General features: G+C 35.6%; 2 protein-coding genes and 1 long non-coding RNA gene across 3 annotated transcripts; 2 read left to right on the top strand and 1 right to left on the bottom strand.

Annotated features, from left to right (window-relative positions):
• Positions 1-1,432: 1,432 nt before the first annotated feature.
• Positions 1,433-14,364, bottom strand: LOC104895477 (hypothetical protein). Its single transcript, XM_010681995.4, has 7 exons — positions 14,091-14,364; positions 8,947-8,999; positions 8,743-8,852; positions 6,906-7,073; positions 6,380-6,477; positions 2,294-2,420; positions 1,433-1,947 (listed from the first exon to the last, which is right to left on the bottom strand). The coding sequence occupies exons 1-7, from the start codon at positions 14,190-14,192 to the stop codon at positions 1,844-1,846; spliced, it is 762 nt and encodes a 253-aa protein (XP_010680297.1). The 5' UTR covers positions 14,193-14,364; the 3' UTR covers positions 1,433-1,843.
• LOC125498226 (uncharacterized) lies at positions 10,005-11,436 on the top strand. Its single transcript, XR_007275054.2, has 2 exons — positions 10,005-10,413; positions 11,144-11,436. It is a non-coding gene; the product is annotated as an uncharacterized LOC125498226 (long non-coding RNA).
• Positions 14,365-16,353: 1,989 nt separating the features above from the next.
• Positions 16,354-21,610, top strand: LOC104895476 (ribonucleoside-diphosphate reductase large subunit). Its single transcript, XM_010681994.4, has 16 exons — positions 16,354-16,988; positions 17,096-17,157; positions 17,241-17,328; positions 18,068-18,331; positions 18,457-18,697; positions 18,777-18,853; positions 19,025-19,195; positions 19,298-19,390; positions 19,481-19,630; positions 19,732-19,818; positions 19,934-20,098; positions 20,188-20,307; positions 20,396-20,598; positions 20,689-20,838; positions 20,917-21,148; positions 21,245-21,610. Exons 1-16 carry the CDS (start codon positions 16,761-16,763, stop codon positions 21,344-21,346), a joined length of 2,433 nt encoding a protein of 810 aa, XP_010680296.1. The 5' UTR covers positions 16,354-16,760; the 3' UTR covers positions 21,347-21,610.
• Positions 21,611-23,797: the final 2,187 nt, after the last annotated feature.

The raw sequence follows: 23,797 nt of genomic DNA, 5'->3' as shown, positions 1-23,797 counted from the left end.
ATTTGAAATTACATGGGCTAAGGTATGTTTAATATGGGTAGGGAATTGGCCCAAATCCAATTCCAATTATTATGACTTGCCAAACATGTGAATTGGCCCAATTACAGCATTTCAAATCAAATGGTCATATCCAAACAGGCCATAAGGTTATTTGTTTTGTTTTTGCATTGACACTAGTTTCATGGGGTTGTTTGTCTTGCTTTTGCTTTGACACTAGTTTATTTGTGTTCAAATTGATAGTTATTGAGTTTGACTATTTATTTTTGTCTTGGAGAACTTTGATACTGTGGACTGTGGTTTAATAAGGTTGAGTATTGAGTCGATATTAAATCAATATGTAAAAGAATGAGATAAAAGTGACCAAATGAAATATTCAATAATACAATATTAAACTAATGGATAAAAATTTAAAATTACCTTGATTCAGTGTCACCAATGTTCTTATGGTTCTTTTTATTATCCATAATACATTTTCAATGTTTCTCATTATCAATATGATAAACTAATTGAAAGTGTACGCATTTTGACTAATTCTACTCAACCTAATATTTCCTATGCAATTTAATAAATCGGTGAACCCATAACCCAAGCACAGAGTATTGCAATGCTCTAAAACGTGAATTTAAAATCATGTAGGTTTTCTTTGATCCTCAAGGGCTATTTTGATTCCATTTGTGTAATCAATAATAATAGCGTTATAATAAAATGACTCTCTTAATAGATATGTATACAACCGTGATTTAAAATTTTACTCTTCTTGTTAACTTTGGGTTATTTGGAAATCGTAGCCTTTTGGATACATTGGATTTTGCAAAGCAAAAGTTGGATTTTGAAACCCGCATTTAATGAAAATTATCGTGTAGGTGCAACAAAAAATTCGATAAAATACATATTGATTCCGGTGATGCAAACTAGACGAACTTAAACATATATTTGATCACTTTCTTATTGTGGGATCAAACGCAAATTCGTGCTAGTGGTGTCAAGGACATGCTCGACTAGTGGCAGCGCTAAGATGATGAAACCAGAACGCTGATAGGGAGCAGGGATGAGTAGAGTGAAAAGGAGGGATGTAATTTTGGTATCTAGGAATGTTCTGCTTAGTAATGAAATGTTGCACGTAGCAACAGATTTCTCCATTCCTGTTGTGATACCGTGCATGGACCTTTTTTTTACCCCTTTCGGGAACCCGTAGTAAGATGAATTTCCTCTGGACTGCCCTCGCACATGGCTATTCACCCTGAGGCCCATTTGCTTCCACCAATATTTAAACCTTGGTCTTCCGTGTAGGAGATAGGAAGCCATACCATTAGACTCAAGGGTCCTTGGTCCGTGCATGGACTTGAGAGGACAAAAAAATTTCTTCGTATGAAGCAGAGTATGTACCACATTTACGTATCCAACAACATCCGGTGTAGAAATTCATTCAATGTCAGACTAGCAAATTTAGGACACATTTCATTCCGGTACAAAAAAATCTATTCATCCTGTAGCGAAGAAAAATTACAAGCAATAATTTAGGACACCATCGTTTTAAAAAATACATGCACTAACCAGCAGCATAAGAAAAGAGGAGAGCTCGAATTAATCACTAACCTTTACATGATTATATCCTATACACTACAGTCACAGGTACAGAGGTCAATACAACAGGAACGACAGTATACTTGCCAGTAAGTAGAAACAAATAGAGAATTCTCAAATGTCAACACTGATTTACTCATGGAATCACAGCGCACAAAACGAATCTGTTCTCGGATAATCTGCACGCAATTATCTATCTTCACATATTGGTAATCAAACATCACAAGACTTGTAAACAGACATTCCTTAAACCTCATCATTATGTTGACAGTCGATTCAATGGGATTCTGTCACTTTGTCGCGGTGTTCTTTCAACAGGTGATATGATTTGTGGCATTGTCATTCCTCCTGAAACAATTATCTCTGAGAGAAAAAAAACATTAAGTAAATATGAGAACAAACATTTTGGTTATAATACCCTGTATCTTGCAGTGAATTAGAATTTAAATGACAGACTGCGCTGACTAAAATTTTAATCGCTGGTCAGGTGATGCATTTATACGATGAAGAAAGTCTGGTAAAAAAAGTACTTCATTTTTAAGATTACTCTAATATTATGGCTTGGTGTGTCAAAAGAAGAAATTAATATTCACAGTGCATAAAAGACGCTGATGTGCCAGGTTCACCAAAGTTTTTTTTTATGTTTCAAACATTAGAAGTATACAAAATACAAACAGATGAAGGAAAGGCAGAAGATCAGATTACAGACCTATGCCTTCGCGAATAGAGAGATTTGGTCTGATGACATCCTTTGAATTGACCAGAAAGATGTCTCCAATATACAGATGGTTGGTTGGAACATATACACTACACAACTCTTCGTCACCATCATCCCTCTGCAGTCAGCATTAAAGTAGAGTAAGATAAAATGAATGCCATATGAAATTCATAACCTTTCTTTCTAATCGGGCAGGGGGAGTGGGAGGAGCCAAATCGCCAAATTTAGAATGCTCCGGGGAAATGAGTTCAAATAGACTTGCTCCAACCCACTACAGGGACGTATTCTAGATGTTCTATGAGAATCATAACCTAGCCAACACTTCTAGCATGATTACAAGAAAAATTAATGAAACTAGTCTCAAGAAAACAAGCATCTTCAAATATGAAATTCAAAACCTAAACAACCAGATATACATATTAAAAAATCAGGGCAAGAAGGTCCAACCACCCAAATAAGTAGGTTGGCAATCTGCAGCACTGCATCTAAACCCATCAAAACCACACCACAACAAATGTCTTAGGCATCCCTCCAAATACCCTCTCTCTTCCTTTACTAGATGATTTTTACAAATAAGTAAGAACAAGCAATTTTTTTACAGAAAGAAATGAGGGAAACAAAGGGACAAGCTGTCCCCAGAAACTAAAGATACACCATAAATCATCAGGTATTCAGAAATGAAAATTTTCTCAACTACAGTGAATGCAGTCCTGACCAGTGACCAGTCTGAAGTCTAAACCAATGTTGAAAGAATCCATTCCCTTTATATAATCTTCTTGAAGCAAGTGTTTGGTCACTAAAGCAACTTTCTGTTGTAAATCTTTCGTCCTGCTGCTCCAGAAAATCCATATTTCTTTTAGAAGAGTTGATTGTCTTGTAGCTTAACTTCGCCTATCAGAGGCGCATTGGATTTCTGCTCTTAACATAAAAGTGGTTAAAGTTTTTCCAGTGGGAACCACGAATAAATCCCTGACCCTCAGCACTGCCATCGTTTTCCTACACTTTACTGAAGCCCTTTTGCTTCATGGGCAAAAAAATCATGATACAAAGCAACTTTTCTTCTCCATTTCAATCTTCTATCCACAATTTTCTTTAGCACAAAGTTGTAAGAGCAAGTCATCTGTATCCTTTCAATCGGAAATAATATAAATGCACTTTAAAACAGAAAGGCATTAAACTCAATCCATAAACCATCTAATCTTAAACGTCATCTCACATTAGTGAGTGAAAAATGTTGGAAAAAGATAATTGGGAGTTTAATGTTTCTAATGAACTATACTCGACCTGATATAGCCTATGCAGTTAGTAGACTTAGTCGGTATACCCATAACCCTAGTAAAGATCACTGGAATGCTCTTAGGCGTTTGTTAAAATACCTTAGAGGTACCATGGATTGGGGTTTGCATTTTGTTGGGTTTCCTGGAGTATTAGAAGGTTATTGTGATGCAAACTGGGTATCTGACAGTGATGAGGTGAGTTCCACTAGTGGATATGTATTCACTTTATGTGGAGCAGCGATCTCTTGGAAGTCTTCTAAACAAACTTGTATTGCCCGGTCCACTATGGAGTCCGAGTTTAATGCTTTGGACTTGGCCGGGCAAGAGGCGGAATGGTTGAGAAACCTACTAGCTGATATTCCATTGTGGGGGAGACCTGCTCCCTCTGTTTCTCTGCATTGTGACTCACAAGCTGCTATTTGTGTTGCCAAGAACAGTGCTTATAATGGCAAAAAGAGACATATACATGTTCGACATGAATCTGTGAGATCTTTGATAGAAAGTGGTGTAATTACTATGGAGTATGTGAGATCTGAGAGGAACATAGCAGATCCATTGACTAAGGGACTAAACAGAAGACTAGTCCTAGATATGTCGAGGGGAATGGGGTTGAAGCCCGTTAGTTGAGGAATTCATGGTGGATACCCGGCTTTGTTTAAACAAGGCTTCTTGTGGACTAACGAAGCCATGGAAAGACTCATTTCTCTGTACTCTTCCCATTCCTATGACTTGTACATTTTTGAGGTTAAGCTGTTTAAGCTTTTAATGAATTCATATCCCAGGGTTTGGGTGGTCCTATTGAGACGGACTTGATGAATTCACCGCCTTTATGTTGAGAGGTTGAGCAAAAGCTCTTAATGATTTCATATCCCAGGGTATGGGTGGTCTATGTGATAGGCTTGATGAAATCACCTACTTGAGTGTGAAGGTCTGGCCACCTTCTATGAAAAGACTTTGGCAAGTTTTTCCTGAGCACTCATGAGCATCCCAAGTATAATGGCCATTGTTGGTAAGTTGGTTATCGCGGAAGTCATACTGTTCAAAGGTGAGATATGTTGTTGTTGGGAGTTATTTCTTGGTTAAGAGAGTTCCAGATTCGTTCACTCTCTTGATAAAGAAGTTGTCCAAATTTCACTATGTGTTGGTTCAATCGCTAGATACCAACACTTAAGTATCAAGCCTTTTAGATGCTCAGAACTGTTTCTTTTGGTTTAATTTTGTTTTCCTTTGCATTAGTGGGGGATTGTTGGAGATATAATGCAAATAGAAGTTGTGGTATAGACTAAAAGGGCCATGTTGTATCTGAGAGTTCAGATTTATGAAACTTTTCAGTTACAAAGTCTATTCCACTCTGTTTTAAATGTGCTGTAACAGCTGCTTATTTCTCTCCCCTAAATCTGATTTCTTTCCTTAAATATAGAGAGTTTTTATGGATGATTTTTCTGGTTTAATTTGACAGATTTAGTTTGGCAGATTTCTCTCCTAAAATCTCTCTTCAGTTACACTTTGTTTTTAGCTATAAAAAGTGTTTGCTGTCCTCATAAATTTATAGAAAAATATATATTCTTCCTCTCTTCTTTCTGATTTTCTCTCTCTAGTTCTGAGCATTTCTATGAGTTCCTAATTTCCCTTATTTGAGTGCACATTAAGGGGAATAGCTGTGTAAAATCTTAGGGGGCAACGCCACTTCCGATTGCACCATAGTCGGGGCGAATTTTGCTTCTAAGACAGTGTTTTCAACACGTCACAGCTTCTATCACATTAATCTTTTTGGCCCACATTGTTATCCATTTTCTGTTTTTGCAGAGCTATATTTTTCTACAAAAAACGGCCAGAAAAGGAAAATCACTGCACTGCCAAAGTAGTAATGTATCACACAAACACGGCATAGCTTCTCATATGCTTTCCCACTACTCTCACTATTGTCTTTTCTACTTCAGTACTGTGAGATTCAGAAATCGACCGCACTGACAAAGTAGTAATGTATCACACACACATAGCATAGCTTCTCATATGCTTTCCCACTACTCTCACTGTTGTCCTTTCTACTTCAGTACTGTGAGATTCAGAAAGCTAGTAGTCGTTTTCCCTACATTTTCTCTAACCACTAGTTCAACCATTATGATTGCTCCGAAAGAGCGGGAAAATGCAGTCACACTACATCACATAGTAGTTGCTACAAGACATGCTTCCTTGTTTGGACGAAGGTTGCACGAGGTGAGAACAAGGTTTATGTACACATGAAGCGCAAGTCTCAAATGGTAACAGGCTGACTACCATCACCAGCTTTCTCCTTGCTTACCAACCTCGTTGCTTAAATCAAAAAACATGATAAAGCTTCTCCTTGTCAGCCTCTTGGTGGATTTGACATTGTTCATTCTACTCAACAGGCAGTCTAACTCGTGCAAATCATATCATGCATTCTTCAGCTCATTGAAAACATTAAACAAATAACTAATACTTAAGCAATTGGCTAATAAACCAACATGCCTCAAGCATAAGCTCGTGCATATATGTACATAGACATGAAAAGCCAGGCCATGCAGACTCACTTTAACTATACAAAAGCAAATAGTGACTCACATAGAGCACTTCCTAAGTTCCTTTGTCTCTAAGCATATGCACGTGTGTAAACATATAATTCACAATTACGTAAGACCATTAAAAGCTTCCAAGAGTTTGCCTCAACGAAAGATTTTAACCTCAAAATAATGCATCAGAAAACCTCTGGCTAACTGTGGAGGGTCAAGAAAACAGTGAAGATGACAGATAACAGCAAGAGTTCATTTGCCAAACATACCTGCAGTGTGACAGTTGAAGTGATGAAGCCGAATGCATATTCACCTTCACGTGGATGACGAATTATTGCTACCTCTTTAAATGCAGTAGTATTTTGATCTGTTGAAAAAGATTTTGATAACCTCAAGGACATTAAACATCCAAAAAAATCTAGAAACTCGAAATAGTTAAGTGTCAATCTCTCCTGATCGAACACCGACATATAGAACGATAGGGGAAAGCGGGGTGGGTGGAGGAAAAAAAAGGGAAAAAATAAAATAATTGAAGCTCTAAGTTTAGAAAGTATGAAGTGACCAAGAGCAGTATATGTAATAGCCATTTGAGAGGCCTTAGCTTGGCAGTTATAATTTCTATCATAGTACTACAGCAGTCAGAATACTTGAGAAACAAATATAAACTGATAGACTACAGCAAATGCATGAATTCTCTTGCAGCAGCACACCAACAGAAATGCATCTAATGGTCTATAATGCCGTGATCATATTTCTGTTTAAATATATCAGGCAGTCCTTTCTAAAAAGAATTACCTGGAGAAATTGCAGAGCTAATTTGTTTGGACGCTGAATATATATGCCTAACAAAAGGCATCTTTTTAATCAGCCACTCTCCAAGCCAGAAAACAGTAGCACCCATCCATGAAGAAACAAAAACACCAACAAGAAACACAAACAATAACGAAGTGATGAAACCTAATCCTGCAATGAAAATATCCAGGAAAAAGAAAATCAGTAACTAACAAATCATATTATTCATGTTCTTAGACCTCCTCAAGTGAAAATGGACAAGGTTCATTCTGTTTCCATTTTCATTAAAGGAAAGGGTTCGAAAGCATCCAGCAAACCCAAGAATTCACCTTGTCAACTAGCATTTAGGATGCATTCTCAATGACAAACACTTACGGCCTGTTTGGTAGTCGTTGATAAATTGCGGTAATAGGATTGAATTTTAAGTGTAATTTTATTAGGGAAGCATCCTTAAAATCTCCATGGAGAGGCATTTTTTCTCCATGGGCAAGCAATCTTACTCCTAAACTTGTGTTTTTCTCTCCAAGGAAAAGCAATTTTCATTACCACTCATTACCACCTACAAGATGGTATTGGATGAGAATGAAAATTCAAGAAGGAAAGTGAACATTTTAGGATAAATTAGCATTACCATAGGAATGGACAATGATATTTTTCACAAATTTACACACAAATTCATTCCCATTACCACCATTTATGACCAACTACCAAACGGATCGTTGAAGTCAATGGAATTAAACAAGGCCATTCCATCATTTAACAGCAAGCAGGGTTTTGAACTTTCCATTCCGCAAAAGGAAATTTAGTTACTCTAAATATATAGGAGCTTTTATTTCTATGCAAAATAAAATGGTAGATTTGGAAAAGTTAAATTTGAAAAACAAAGGATATCTTCCAAAAATATTGAATTACATTGATAGGATTGATATTTTTTTATGTGTGATTCAAGCCACATTAATTGCAAAGAACAACATAACAATTGCGAGACGCATGAAGATATTCAAGAAACCTAAAATCTGAACAGAACATATAGCACTTTCTGATTATGAAAAGTAAGAAAAAGACCCAAAAAAAGGACCACGGAGATGGGGTCTATGAGTTTCTAAAAGCATGCATAACATTCTCATGCTTAACTTGTTCCCCTGCAACAAATCCACCTCTCCCACCCATAATAACCTACAGTAGACGTGGCAAGAGGGGGCCACAAGGAGAAAGAGAAGGGAAACGTCCACCTGCAAAACAGACTGAATGGGCAGAGAATAATCAAGGCATGGCAGGGAATATTCTGGAGTCCCAGGAATGAATGAGCCGGAGGGTGAGGTGTCCTTAGGAGCAGGAATCAGGAGACTTGGGAGAGCTATAAATAATAGAGGAAAGAAAGGGTTAAGGATGGGGAAATTGAGTAATTACTAGAGTAATTAGGAGAGATCTTGGCCTCTCGAAAGCCCTGACTTATCTTGTAAACCTTGTTCTCTTTAATCAATCTACCTCTAATTCTGTGTCAATATTTTGGCTTGTTGCATTTGTTTCTGTTGTTGCTAGTATATTTTATTTTGGGAAGATAGGAGATCTGGTTTGTTACATCCCCTTTCTGTTCTCTCATGTTAAGCAGTTAGCCATACCTTCAAAAAGCAGAAAATGTTGTGTTTGATAGCAAAAAAATTTTAGCAAGAGATTTTACTCTCAGATTACATGCTATTTCTCAATCCATAGCTTAGTCATAGAAATCAAGGGTCCTTTTTTTCCCCTTCCAGCTCCCCATCACCCAGCAAGCAAATGACACATAAGGACAAGTAGTCCAAAAAAAACACAGGATGATTACTAAAAAAGCGGAATTTACCAAATATGTCAATCCCGAGTCCCTCATATAGAGGACTGAAGAAACCATCTACAAACTGAATAAACCACCAAGTAATGAAGAAGGTGACTGCAACAGGGAAGAGCACTACACTGCAAGTTCAAGTCCAAAAAATACATTTGGAAAAAAATCAGTAACTTAAAAGGCAAGAGGTAAAATTTATATGATAAGCGGACAGCTAATTACCATCCAGTCATGAACTTTTTGGAAACCCAGCTCTGGAGGACATAGCAGCAAGCCTGACGAAAGAATATTATGTTAGTAAGATGCTAGAAATAGACAACTAAACTAGTATGGTTTCTGCCATAGCTGAAGGTCAGAAGAAGGTTGCCCTACTCCCTCACCTATCGAATAATCTGGAAAATTTGGACTATATTATTTCCGTATCATAATAAACAAAGTAGCATCACCCCTTTTAACTACCAAGATAATTCTGGAAGATTACAATAAAGACCAAAGACGCCACAATTGGACTATATTATTTCCATATCATAATAAACAAAGTAGCATCACCCCTTTTAACTACCAAGATAATTCTGGAAGATTACAATAAAGACCAAAGACGCCACAATTAGTAAGTTCGTAAAGACAGATAAGTTTCTGTGCAGGCACACATTGATAAGATGCAGAATAGAAAATGGCATTTATAGCATTTTCACAGTCCATAACATTAACAAGAAAACAAGGAAGAAATAAGTTTATAAACAAAGAATGATACACTAACATCAATTTCACTGCATTTTCACATTTTCACTCAAGCCTTGGATGTCAACAAAGACACGAGGAGCCTTACATTTTTACAAAGGGTAGGCCCACTTCAGGCAAGAAATACATGCACGATTTATATACAAGAATGAGAGATAGAGAGAGCGCTTGACGTGAGATAAGTGAGTAGTGTAAGGATTCAAACTACTTGGCGGTCCACCGCTTATCCTGAAGATCTTCTTCTTTTCAACTTAGGGATTGTCTGGTTCAAGATATGGAATAAACAGAGAATGGACACAAATAGAAGAGGGGAATGGTAACTAGGCCTGGCAAAAGTCGACCCAACCCGACAACCCGACCCGAACCCGACCCGAAATTAGCGGGTTTGGGTTGAGATTTTCAACCCGATTAGTTAAATGGGTCGACCTGAACCCGACCTGAAAGTTAAATGGGTCAGGTTCAGGTTGAATTTTCTGACCTGAAATTAACCGCTTGACCTGATTTGTAAATGGGTCAAAATCAGGTCGGGTCAACCCGTATAACTTAACCCGAATAATTTAATTAAAAAGACATTTTCCAGCCCAAAGATGTTGGGCCCATAAATTAATATCAGCCAAAAAAAAAAAAGGAACGTTAAGTCTCTAAAGTGTAACCCTAAAAATCTACCTCCTGTCCTCACTCCTCAGCCGACATCACTCACTAAATTTCTAACCCTAATTTCTCTCTCACTCTCTCTGTCTCTCACTCTCTCACTCTCTTTCTTCGTCGCCGCTACAACTCGCCGGTCTTCTGAGTTCCGCCGCAACAACTCGCCACGAGTACTATTAGCAACAACAGTCCGAATTTCTTCAACTGGTGGAAGCCGAACAAATCACAGAAATTCAATCGAGAAATTTCGTCTTCGTCTTCGTTGGTCTTCTACTCTTCTTCGTCTTCTTCAACATTCAGGTATTTTTTATTTTCTGCTATTTCATTTTTTCTGCTACTTCGTCTTCTTTTTTTCTTTCTTTTCTTTCTTTGCTATTTTTTTCTGCTATTTCCTTTCATTTTTTATGTTATTTTTATTTCATTTTTTCTGCCATTTTATTTTATTACGTTTTGTTTTTTCTGCTATTTCATTTCGTTTTTTATGCTATTTTATTTCGTTTTTATTTCTTCTATTTCATTTCGTTTTTTCTGCTATTTCATTTCGTTTTTTTGTATGCTATTTTTATTTCATTTTTGTTCTGTTATTTCATTTCGTTTTTTATGCTTTTTTTTCCTTTTTTTCCTTCTATTTCATTTCGTTTTTATGCTATTTTATTTCATTTTTTTATGCTATTTTATTTCATTTTTCTTTCTGTTTTTCATTTCTTTTTTATGCAATTTTTTATTATTCTGTTTCCTTCTAAAGTTGATTGAAACTGAACATTCTCTGTTTCCTTATATGCTATATTATTCTGTTTCTCTGTTTTTCAATGAGAATTTCATTTCGTTTTTAGCAGCAGGAGAGTTTTATTTCATAATAAAAAAACAGAACATTCTCATTGATTGAAACTGTTTTTTTATTATTCTGTTTTCCTATTTATTTGTTAAATGTTCTGTTTTTTATTGTTCTGTTTTCCTATTCTTCTGCTATGTTAAATGTTCTGTTTTCTGTTTTTCTACTCTTTATTTATTTGTTTACTTTGGTTTCCAGCTTAATATGGCTGATGAAGACTTCAAGGAGCAGATTGAGCTCTCATCAGAGGCAGAACTTGTGGTCTTGTGGTTGAGTTGTGGTCTTGTGAACTTGTGAACTTGTGGTCTTGTGGTTGAGTTGTGGTCTTGTGAACTTGTGGTTGTTTAACTCTAAAACATTAAGGATTTGGTTTGTAATATTTGGTTTGTAATATTTTTAAGTATGAACTTGGTACTTAGTAGTGAGTATTATATATGTTATTGCCAAGTATGAACTTGGTTGGCTAAGTTTATTGAAATTTCATTGAATTATGCAATTGTTTTGAATGTAAAAAAAAAATCAGGTTATATGGGTTGGGTCAACCTGAAAAAATCAGGTCAAACAGGTTCAGGTTGACCCATTTACAACCCGTTTAAAAAAAATCAGGTCAAACAGATCAGGTCAGGTTGATCCGATAACTTTCAGATCAGGTTAGGGTTAGTGATATTGACCCGAAAATATAAACAGATCAGGTTCAGGTTGGGGGTTTTCAACCCGAATTAACTTGACCCGAACACGAACCCGACCCAACCCGACCTGATTGACAGGCCTAATGGTAACAAAATTAGTTACTTGTATTGAATGTTCAGTTCAACCAAAGAATGAAAACCAATACCACCAAGTAATGAATTTTGTTACTTGAGGGGGCGGGGGGCAATAACAAATTGGGGGAATCTACTACCATCAAGTAATAATAGATTGACGAGGGATAAAACCAAACAAAAATAAAGGGAATTGGTAATTGATTCTGTTTCTTGGAACCCAAGAATAGTGAACCAAACAACCCCCTAATTTGTTATCTTTTTGCTTTTCCGGTAATCGTTGTCATTTCTTGTTCCTCTCTCATTTTGGCTATCAATGGAAGATCCCTACATAAGAAATTATGAACAGAAGAATTCCTGCTGTAGCTTGTAGTTAGGGGTGTAAGTTATTTGGTTAAAAACCGAAAACCAAACCAAACCAAACCGAATTAGTAATTTGGTTTGGTTTTTTTTGAAATTCGGTTTGGTTTGGATTCAAAAAAATTATTTTTTCGGTTTTTCGGTTTGGATTGGTTTTGGTTTTGGAAAACCGAAAAAACCGAATTATTGTCTATTATTTTTTTGTGTTTCTTTTTTTAATACTAATTACGAAAATACAAAAATATTGTCACTTAAAATACAAATTATCAGAAAGTTTGGTTTAAATTCGATTTGGTTTTTATCTTGGTTTGATTTAATTTCATTTCGGTTTGGTTTGGATTTTGGAATATGAAAAAAATTGGTTTGTTTTGGTTTGGATTTTGAAAGATAAAAAAATCCGGTTTGGTTTGGTTTGGTTTGGTTTTTGGTTTCATATTTGGTTTGGTTTGGTTTGGATTGAGTCGAATTTCGGTTTGGATTTGGTTTGGAAATTTCAAAACCGAATTTATTTCGGTTTGGTTTGGTTTTGACCTAAAACCAAACCAAAAACCGAACTTACACCCCTACTTGTAGTTGTGTAATGTTGTTATGAAGAATCAATGGATCACCACTCACATCTTTGTCCTGCGCGCTGCTTCAGTACAACTTCTGTCGCTGTGTGTAGAAATGTTGAGTTCAATCTGGTAACAGCAAGGATGTACCAGTAGATACAAAGATAGCACTGAAAGACGTTGCCAAGATGTGGAAGTACAAATTAGATCTCCATGGTAGATCAGCAAGGTTTATGGAAGTATAGAAATTGGCAAGTGCTCTAGAAAAATTGCTATGGCATGTCCTCATAATTTCTCCTTTTGTAGGCCGATAGGCTCTTTAATAATTAGTGATATTTCCTTAACAAATTATTATGTTTCCCGGACTTTTCAAATCACCTCCAGTAGTCGTGTAGGTGCGTAGCCAGGTATGACAGTTGACACTCCAACATGGGTATACACTTGATATTTAAAATAGAACCAAATCATGCAAATCACTCATAAATAGGCAACAAGTCAGCCTTGGATACATGCTTAAGCTCGATATATTTTTATATTGTTTGAAGACATGTGTTTTAGTAGTCTCCCTTACATAGTTACATTTGACACTGAGGGGAAACGCATGTGACAATTCATTCTAGCTCCCTTTTTGTAATTATACACATTCCTGTCAAACTCATATTCTATTTGCTATTCTTCTATTATAGAAAGAGAATCATCAACGATGATGCAGGTAAGCTACCTCCTTATCATCCAAAACCAGCAACCAAACAAAGCATTCAAAACCAAGGTACACACAACACCTAAAAGACCCTCAACCCTTCGCAATGTCAGGCCAACTCTGTTATCTTCAAATCCACAAACGTTTCTCTCCTTGTTTCAGAAACTTAGTCAATAAAATTGATATGATATACTAATAATACTCATTCATACAAATCCGGCCTCATCTAAATATCACATATTTAATTCGTTATTCCGATTCTTTACAACCAAATGTTGAAGAATTCCCACTGACGCATTCACAAGACAGAATCTCAACATTCCAACCTTACAAAAAGATTCACATCCACCACCTCCAAATCATCAATCAACACGCAAAATCTAATATATAATTTAACCTAACATTAATCAAATACCAAAATAACTTCAAAGATAAAAGATAGCGCGTTATCTAACCTAACCAAAATAACTCAACCACATTCAATTACATCTTTAACATTCATCTTCAACACTTAATTGAATTCACATATAATCAACTCCAATTCCCCTAAATTCAATCCAAAACTCAATTCACTAAATCAAAATCAAATAGCATAAAACAAAGCAATAAAACAGCGAATTAAGTACGAAAAATAACGAAACAAAGAATTCGCATATAATCAACTCCAATTCCTCCAAACTCAATCCAAAACTCAATTCACTCAATCAAAATCAAAATAAAGCAACAAAACAGCGAAATAAGTAAGACGGAAAAACGAAAACAAAAACCCTAACCTCGCGAGAAGAAGAATTAGAGGAAGTGAGAGGAGCTTTAGCAGGATCTTCAGGATCATCTTGGCTCAAAGGAACAGAAGTCGACTCCTTCTCTTCCGCCATTGAAATCGCTGGTTTTATTTCTAGAGAGAGAAAGTAGCTGTGCTGATGCTGTAAGCCTGTAATGTAACTGTTTAGAAGAGAGTGTGCGCGAGAGGAGAGAGAAAGTGAGTCGTCGTCGGTGAAATGGTGGATTAGTTGACTGTTTTTGTTTGGTTGCTTGAGAATTAAGTGAGATAGTGAAACTTTTTATCAAGTGTAGTAATTGTTAGCCTTTGTAAGTTTGACAGCTGTTGATGAGTAGCTAATCAAGCTTTTTTCAGTTGTTGGCGTCTTTGTTCAGTAAACAAACAAAGCTATCGTTAAAAACAAGGTTTATTCACGTGATACCCAACTTCATTATACAACTAATTATTAATAGTACTGATAGAACAAGAGAAAGGCTACAAATATTCATTGGGTAAATTATTCGCTTCTAATAAATTATTAAGATGTACTAATTATCAATGTTGAGTTTGATATTGGGCCTATTTGACAAATAGAATTTCGCTGTTAAAATTTAGAGCCACAAAGGCGGTATAAAGTACAAAGAAAGGGAGGGAGGGAGGATTCGAACCTGTGATCTATCGTTCACAACACCTCAATCTTAACTACTAGGTCAAGACATCCTTGGTGTTAAAATTTAGTGCATGTTTGGCAAAACTAGCGGTTCTAGTAGCTGTTAGCAGTTAGAGTAGTTGTAACTGTTGGGGGTAGCTGCTAGTTGTCTACTAGTAGCGGTCAGCGATTAAATTAGTTGTTTAATTAGAAGTGTTTGGCAAAAGTAGATGTTGGAATTGTAAAAGATAAAAAAAAAACATTGGTTAATAATTCTGCCTTATGCTATTATGAAGGATTTATTTGGTAGACTGCTACCTCTAAACCTCAAACGTTACTTGTAGTATCGTTCCACAACCGCTACTCATAATCTACTCCAACTGCTACCCGCTACTACAACCACCGCCTTACCAAACACTAATAATTTTCTTAAGTAGCGTTTCTTAAGGCCATGATGCGTTGAGTGTGGTTGATACAATCACGAAACGACATATTGGTGTTGTTACTATTTTCTTTTTCTTTAGAAATATTTTTTACATAAGCAGTTGTTGTTCTTTTCTTTTTTATTGTAGTCATGTTAAGAGAACAGACAACACTACAACCCATCTTGTTGCTAGATGGGAGACTCCTTTGGATTTCAAAATGATTTATGTGGCGTTTTTCCCCTAGAGTCTAACCACTTTGGTGGAGCTTTATATAATTTGAACATGTCGCTTATTTTCTAAAATAATAGTAATTTTAAGGCCAAATTATATAATAAATGCTAAATATTAACGTATCATTAACATTACTCATCGATTCATGCTAAAGTGATTTGTTTAAACATTTTTGTTTTATCATAACTCCCTATCCTGATTCGGCCCATAAAACACATGACCTAACAAACCAACTCCATAAACCATGAAAGCGCAAATTAACTAGACCGTTATGGGCCGAGCAAATAGGTCCATCAGACCATCCCCCAGCCAGCGAAACTCGTAGTCCGGTCCTAGACCAAGGTGGACAAATCTAGTGGCCTAGTCCCCCTGAATTACCCATGTCCTAATAAGGACCTAGCAGATTCATATGCATCAAGCAATTGAGTCTCTATAGAACTCTTACAATAAGAGGTGACAATCGAGGCGTTGGAGTTGAATTTTGGTCGAGTTATTTTATTATTTTTCATGTTGACTCATATTGTGTTTAGGTGAAATCCGATAATAAGTTATTTGATCTACTTATTTTTGCTGAAATTATTTATCTGAAATTATTTGTGCTGAAACTGAGAGTTACTCCCTCTATCCCAATTTAGTTGCTACATTTTGATCATAGGCGCTATTCATATCATAACTTTGACTATCTTTTATTTCATATACATAAGAAAAAACATAGTCATGTATGTTGAATCTTGTTTGATTCATCCCAATTTGTATTTTCTTTATGAATATTTTTTTGTATATATTATTTTGCAATTGACCTTTTATTTGTTTTCACATGCATCGCGTTCATACAAGATTAGTAATATAAAAGTCACCTATAGACATAGAGAACAATGTTTGTTACTCAAAGCAAAATGGGCGCCAAGGAACAGCGGGAAAGCAAGCCCAAATTTCAAATCCTCCTCAAGATCAGCCCCAATTTCAAAAGAAGGTAATAAATAAAAGCAAAAGGTCCCCCCTCATCATATTCAATTCGTCCACTTCTTTTCACATAAACCCTAAATCAATCGCAAAATTTACCCTAATTTCATCTCTCAAAACAAAAAACATACCTTAAAATATATATAAAAAAAGAAAAGCGTACTCAACAAGCTAAATCAACATCACATTGGCGGGATTTTTTCAAAAACCCTAAATCTTTTTCCACCGCAATCCGACAAATATACGAGCGAAATTCGAAAAATTTAAAACCCTAATCCCCAAATTTCATTTCAAACTCGCGCCTCTTCTTTTCTATATAGTGTGAAATAAGTTACCCAATTTTCTCCTGTGAACACCAACTGTTCGACGAAATTCATCTCAGAAAAACTCCCACCCAAAAAAAAAAGTGTCAAACATGTATGTGGTAAAAAGAGATGGTCGTCAAGAGACAGTGCATTTCGATAAAATCACTGCTAGATTGAAGAAATTAAGTTATGGTCTTAGTACTGAGCATTGTGACCCTGTTCTTGTTTCTCAGAAAGTTTGTGCTGGTGTTTATAAAGGTGTTACTACTAGTTTACTTGATGAATTAGCTGCAGAAACTGCTGCTGCTATGACTGCTAATCACCCTGATTATGCATCGGTGAGAATTTTTCTGGGTTTTTGTTAAAATCTGATTTTGTTGTTGTTTGACTTTTACGCTTGCTAACACATAACTTTGATGATTGTTGTGTTTTTGGATGAATATAGTTGGCTGCAAGGATTGTCGTTTCGAATCTGCATAAGAATACCAGGAAGTCGTTTTCTGAGACGTAAGTGGTATTTTTATGAGATTGTTTATGAATTAAGTTTGGAAATTGTATGAGATAAGAAGTTAAGTTTAATGTTAATGCAGGATAAAAGAGATGTATACTCATTATAATGAGAGATCTGGATTGAAGGCTCCTTTAGTTGCTGATGATGTTTATGATATCATCATGAAGGTATCTTTTTAAGTGTAATTTATTTATTTATTATGAAGTATAAAGTTCTATTGTATTTTTTGGGTGATAATCTGTTTTAGAGATCGTATTAGATGTTCCTTGAGTTTCGTGTGTTTATGAATTTGAGTCCTGTGATGTTATACGTTTTGGGTAAATTGGAATGTATTCTAGCTCTATGATGCTGGGTAAATTGTTATATGGGTAAGCTCTATGATGTGTGTGCGTGTGTGTATTGATAAAAAAATAGCAGACTGTAGTTATTGGTATCTAATTGCTTAATTGGGAATTTTGAGCAATGTATATTGTGTGTATATGATGCTATTGCTGAAATTGTGCTTGTGCTGGGTCATATTTTTAGTTTATCGGTTTCGATATTTAAAATTTTACTTGGATGAGCCATAACTCATAAGGCATTACTAGGCTAGTTCTGCATCTATCATCTATGAGGGTTATATTACTGGAGTATTAAAGGATGATATAGGTACTTATGTTAGCAAAACTCTAAAACTAAATCATGTTTTTTCCGGCATATTGCGATGTTCGAATTTAGTTGTAATTTACCCTATTTTGCAATTTGACTTGATTGCTCTAAAGTTGAGCACCACATCTATCCATCCACTACTTTGTTCTCTTGTGCTATCTTTCTTGAATTGTTTTGGAAGTGGACTTGTCAAATGACTTGCGATTGAGAAATTATGTACTTGTTAATTGACAATTGGTTTAAATTTCTTTCTTGTAGCATGCTTCTCAGCTGGATAGTGAGATAATATATGACAGAGACTTTGACTATGATTACTTTGGTTTCAAAACCCTTGAGAGATCATATCTCTTGAAGGTGAGAGGAAAAGTTGTGGAGAGACCACAACACATGCTGATGAGGGTTGCTGTCGGGATCCATAAGGATGATATCGAGTCGGCTATCAAAACCTACCACTTCATGTCTCAGAGGTGGTTCACACATGCTTCTCCAACCCTCTTCAATGCTGGCACACCAAGGCCCCAAGTATGTAATATTTTAAATGTTCATTTGTAATTGTTTATGGTTTATCTGTTGTTGAGATCTGTAATGCTTTTGCAACTATTAGAAAGCACGGTGTTTACTTTGTTTTTTTTTGATGGAAATGACAGTTAAGCAGCTGCTTCCTCATCTGTATGAAAGATGATAGCATTGAAGGAATATATGATACTCTGAAGGAGTGTGCTGTTATCAGTAAATCTGCTGGAGGTATTGGTGTCTCTGTTCACAATATCCGTGCCACTGGAAGTTATATACGTGGTACAAATGGGACATCGAATGGCATTGTCCCAATGCTGCGGGTGTTCAATGATACAGCACGATATGTTGACCAAGGAGGAGGGAAGCGAAAAGGTGCATTATCATCTTTACAAGTTGTTTCGATCTATTTTCTTTTTGTTGACTTGTTCTGAAACTATATCTCTCTATGCAGGTGCTTTTGCAATATACCTTGAACCCTGGCATGCTGATGTGTTTGAGTTCCTAGATTTGAGGAAGAATCATGGGAAGGTGTGTAAAAGTTATCGAGCTTAATGAAAATGCAGATGATTAAGGAATTATATGTTTTCTATGCAAATCATGATCTGCCTTCTTGATTAAAGCAATGTTGCTGTTGTATTATCTTTTAGAGATAACATGCCATTGTAATCATATTGATATATGGGTGATTTCTGTTTTCAGGAAGAGCAGCGTGCTCGAGATCTTTTTTTTGCTCTCTGGGTACCTGATCTTTTCATGGAAAGAGTTCAAAGTAATGGGCAATGGTCCTTGTTCTGTCCTAATGAATCTCCAGGTCTTGCTGATTGCTGGGGTAAAGAATTTGAGAACCTCTACACCAAATATGAAAGAGAGGTAATGTATTTGCTTATTCAAAGTGACTTGTTACCTTGCAATTTAGTCATGATATACTCTTGTAATTATTATATGTTGATGTGCTGCATTTACTCTTTTTAGGGCAAGGCAAAGAAGGTAGTTCAGGCACAAAACCTGTGGTTTGAGATATTGAAATCTCAAATAGAAACAGGGACACCTTATATGCTGTTTAAGGTAAGTTCTGATCACGAGTAAGGCTTAGGAATGTCAGTTTGCTTTTTGTATGGTACACTTTAATCAACTGTTGTTATTCTATACTTACAGGATTCCTGTAACCGGAAGAGCAATCAGCAGAACCTTGGTACAATTAAGTCTTCAAATTTGTGTACTGAGATTATTGAGTACACCAGTCCAACAGAAACTGCTGTGTGTAATCTGGCGTCTATTGCTCTTCCCCGATATGTGAGGGAGAAGGTATATACATTTAGTGCTCATGAGGACTGTGTTTGGCCTTATTGTAACACTCCGAGACTGTATGGTTGGACTTGTCTTAACCCACTTTCAATTCTGTGCAGGGGGTGCCTTCTGAGTCACAGCCTTCTAAACTTGTTGGAAGCTTGGGTTCTAAAAATCGATATTTTGACTTTGATAAACTTGCTGAGGTTTGTACATATCATCTTTTTTTGCATAGTGACTTGATTTAGATTCCATTTTTAAAAGACAGGATTTCAAGCATTGTTATCTATTGTACTGAGAAGATTTCTTATGTTGGAGCAGGTGGTTGATGTGGTTACCACAAACCTAAACAAAATAATTGATGTAAACTTTTACCCTGTTGAAACTGCAAAAAGATCAAACATGAGACATCGGCCAATTGGAATTGGAGTCCAAGGCCTTGCAGATACTTTCATCTTGCTTGGCATGCCTTTTGACTCGCTAGAGGTAGCATGAATTTAAGTTTCTCATCTTCATTATAATTTGGTACAAAACTACAAATAGTTAGGTCTTAAATTTGTGGTTGTGAATTGCAGGCTCAGCAGTTGAACAAAGACATTTTTGAGACTATATACTACCATGCTCTTAAGACTTCTTGTAATTTGGCTGCCAAAGAGGGCCCCTATGAGACATACCCGGGTTCCCCTGTCAGCAAGGTATGCATTATCTATTTATCTTATACCTGTCATGATGCTTTTATTCAAAAAAATTTGTTTAACTTGTTCTCTTTGTAATATTATGCAGGGAATTCTTCAACCAGACATGTGGGGTGTTACCCCGTCGGACAGGTGGGATTGGGGTGCTCTTAGGGAAATGATAGTGAAGAATGGTGTTAGAAATTCACTTCTTGTGGCTCCTATGCCAACTGCATCAACAAGTCAGATTCTCGGAAATAATGAATGCTTTGAACCTTACACTTCCAACATCTACAGTCGAAGAGTTCTAAGGTTTGCAGTGCTATCTGTTTCCTTATGCTGTTATATTTGATGTTTCTTATTATCTGATCCAATATTTACTCTATTCTCTCTTTTGTTCAGTGGTGAATTTGTTGTGGTGAACAAACATCTTCTACATGATCTGACTGAGATGGGTCTTTGGACTCCTACTTTGAAGAATCAGATAATATATGAAGATGGTTCTGTTCAGAAGATTTCTGAGATTCCAGCAGATCTGAAAGAGATTTACAAGTATAATTTCTTCCATTAATGATATCTTCCTTTCTCTACTTTCAAATTGTTTGTGCTTATACTTTAAACTTCTTTCAGGACTGTCTGGGAGATAAAACAACGAACACTCGTTGATATGGCTGTCGACCGTGGAAGTTTCATAGATCAAAGCCAAAGCCTAAATATTCATATGGAACAACCCAATTTCGGAAAACTAACTTCTCTGCACTTCCATGCATGGTCTAAGGGTTTGAAGACCGGCATGTACTATTTAAGAACACGAGCAGCTGCTGATGCTATCAAATTTACAGTGGATACTTCCTTGCTTAAGGTATCACACTTACATTTTAATTTGTTATATTTAGTATAATCTACAGTTGATTGATTATCTTCAGTTGAGATTAAGTTTTCTGGATACTAAATGCAGGACTCAAGCAAGACACCTATGGCTGCAGATGACAATGCAAAACTGGCGCAAATGGTTTGTTCACTAACAAATCGCGAAGATTGCATGGCGTGTGGAAGCTAAGAAGTATCGGTAGTATTTCCTTTTCATCTAGTGGCATAATAATCACTTTAGGTGATATTTGGTGCTTGTTTGAGAGATACATGTATATTTGCTTGCAAGAATCTGGTGAAAACAATTGCAACTCTGTAGCTGGGCGATTGTATATAAAGTAGATTTGAGTATGACTATTGTTCTTGCACTTACACTACTTGATAATATATCTATATACTTATATATAATGGAAGGGATGAAAAAGCTTGTGGCTTTCTCATCTTTACTCGTCAATTTTCTTTTTAGATGCGATATTTACTATTGAAACTTTTATTTTTTATGATCTAAAAACATCATTCTGTAAATTTTGTTATCATCTCATGTACGATTATGTAATGTTAATTTTATATAATTTTTAAATACTGTAATATATAATCAAAGATATAAGAGGCTTTCTAGAAAGGGTTAAGATTTTAAAGTTGTGAGTTGGAGACATGCAAGTAGCAAATGTTATGGTTAAAAGATCAACAAAGTCGGTATATCTGTATAGTTTTATTATATATACTCTCTTCGTCCCATTTTATAGTTTTTGTTTCATTTTTAGCATGAAAATTAAGGAAACAATGATTATTATGTACTTGCATTGTGAGTTGTTCTTTTTTTTGAATTATTGTCATAAAACAATGAAAATGAATGAGAATATTAAAAATGGGTGGGTATGTAAAAATAGCATAGAGAGGGTAATTTTTTTTGGGTTATACCCAACTAATGAGAGTTGAGGAACATCAAATGATTATGTCAAAAATCATTTAAAAAAGTGGAGAGAAAGAGTAAAAAGTGATGTTAAAAAATGGAAACAAGAGATAGGAACAACATTTTGGGACACCCAAAATATAATATGGGAACTATAAAATGGAACACAAGAGTACTAAGTAGCACCTACTATTTACCGGGGAAGAACAATTGCATTTATATTTTTGGTGACGAGGACTCATCCACTTAGTAAATGGTAAATCCAGGATTACACGGGTGAAACCTACACCTCATATAACTAGGTCATTTTGGAGGGCAAGGAGGGAGCAACTACCACATGGACACATTACTATGGCAAATTGGCAACAAGTCTCAAACTTGAGACCTGATGTATCACATGTGGCGCTCAAACCATCTTGCTGTGATCCAAGTGGGTAATTGCATTTAGTTCTCAAACTATATTCTTTAGATTGGTCCCAAATGGGAAAAGAGTACAGAAAACATATTTTTGGACTAGAGAAAGCTGTACCTCACAAAAGGTAAGATATTGGTAGAAGTTGGACGAGCATCTTTTAGAAGCAGAATCATCCTTTGATTGAAGTCACTTTCAGAATGATCAAACACTTTATTTCATTTATAGCAAGTGCCAAATCTAGCTTTAGCTTTCAGGCTTGCAACTTACTAGGTATAAAATTAAAGTTAGGTTTATATGAATATCTTATATTTATCGACTTAACATGTTGCAAAGGTAGAATAACGTGTGTGGTCCTTTATAATAGGGTGTGTGAGTTGAATATAGGCATATATCTTAGCTTGTGGGAATCACTAGTAGTCTTGGTAGTGCTACTAGTGAAGCCAATGTATGGTGAGTGCTATGAAGTAGGGTAAGTTAATGATTATTAACACACAATTGAAAAAGAGATTTGTTAAACAAGTAAGGATCATGTTTAACTTATATAAAATCTTATAAGATAAGATAAAATATCCAGTTAATTTATCTTCACTTATTTTAGAAAGAAATAAGATAAGATCAGATAATGTCTTTTGGAAACGAACGTATAGAGAAGTAGTGAGATCATTATAAAAACAGAGGGAGTATAATTTACTGAAAGTTAAGTAAGTTTAGAAAATAAGATGTATGGCTTGTTGGTATATCGCTTTTAGTATTTGGACCAAGTCAAGAATCTAATAATGGTGAAAAGTTGTGTTTGGTGAAGTAGTTGGAGTTAGCCTTTTAGTGTTTGAACTAGTGTACATGTTTTGAAAAAGTCATAAATATTAGTTTTTGTGATAGAGGTAGCTTTCGAGTAACTTTTAATATTGAATATAATTTATTTTTGTTACTTTTTTTAAACTGACAGCTAGTTTTATAGTACTCCCTCCGTCCAAAAAATATAGTTCCCATTTCCATTTTGGGTGTTCAAAAATATAGTTCCCATTTCCATATTTAGTTCCACATTTTTCCGTAATTTGTCTAGAAAAACCGTGTCTCATCATTTACTTTCTTGAAATTTGTTTTTTCCTTTGTTTTTTTGAGGGGGTGTTTTTTCCTTTGTTTATTTAACCAAAATGTTACAATTGATGCTCTTTCACCAATTATTTTCCATTCTCTCTCTTAAAATCATCTTTTCCCATACACCATTTATTTAAATAAACAAAAAATCTTTACTATCCCTTTTAGATTCTACTTGCATAAATTACCGTGAAAAAAGGGAAATGAGAACTATA

Source organism: Beta vulgaris, chromosome 6, assembly GCF_026745355.1.
Source record: "Beta vulgaris subsp. vulgaris cultivar EL10 chromosome 6, EL10.2, whole genome shotgun sequence".
Taxonomy (NCBI): Eukaryota; Viridiplantae; Streptophyta; class Magnoliopsida; order Caryophyllales; family Amaranthaceae; genus Beta; species Beta vulgaris.
The sequence above is the reverse complement of the archived record's forward strand: the minus strand, read 5'-3'. Positions and strand labels throughout refer to the sequence as shown.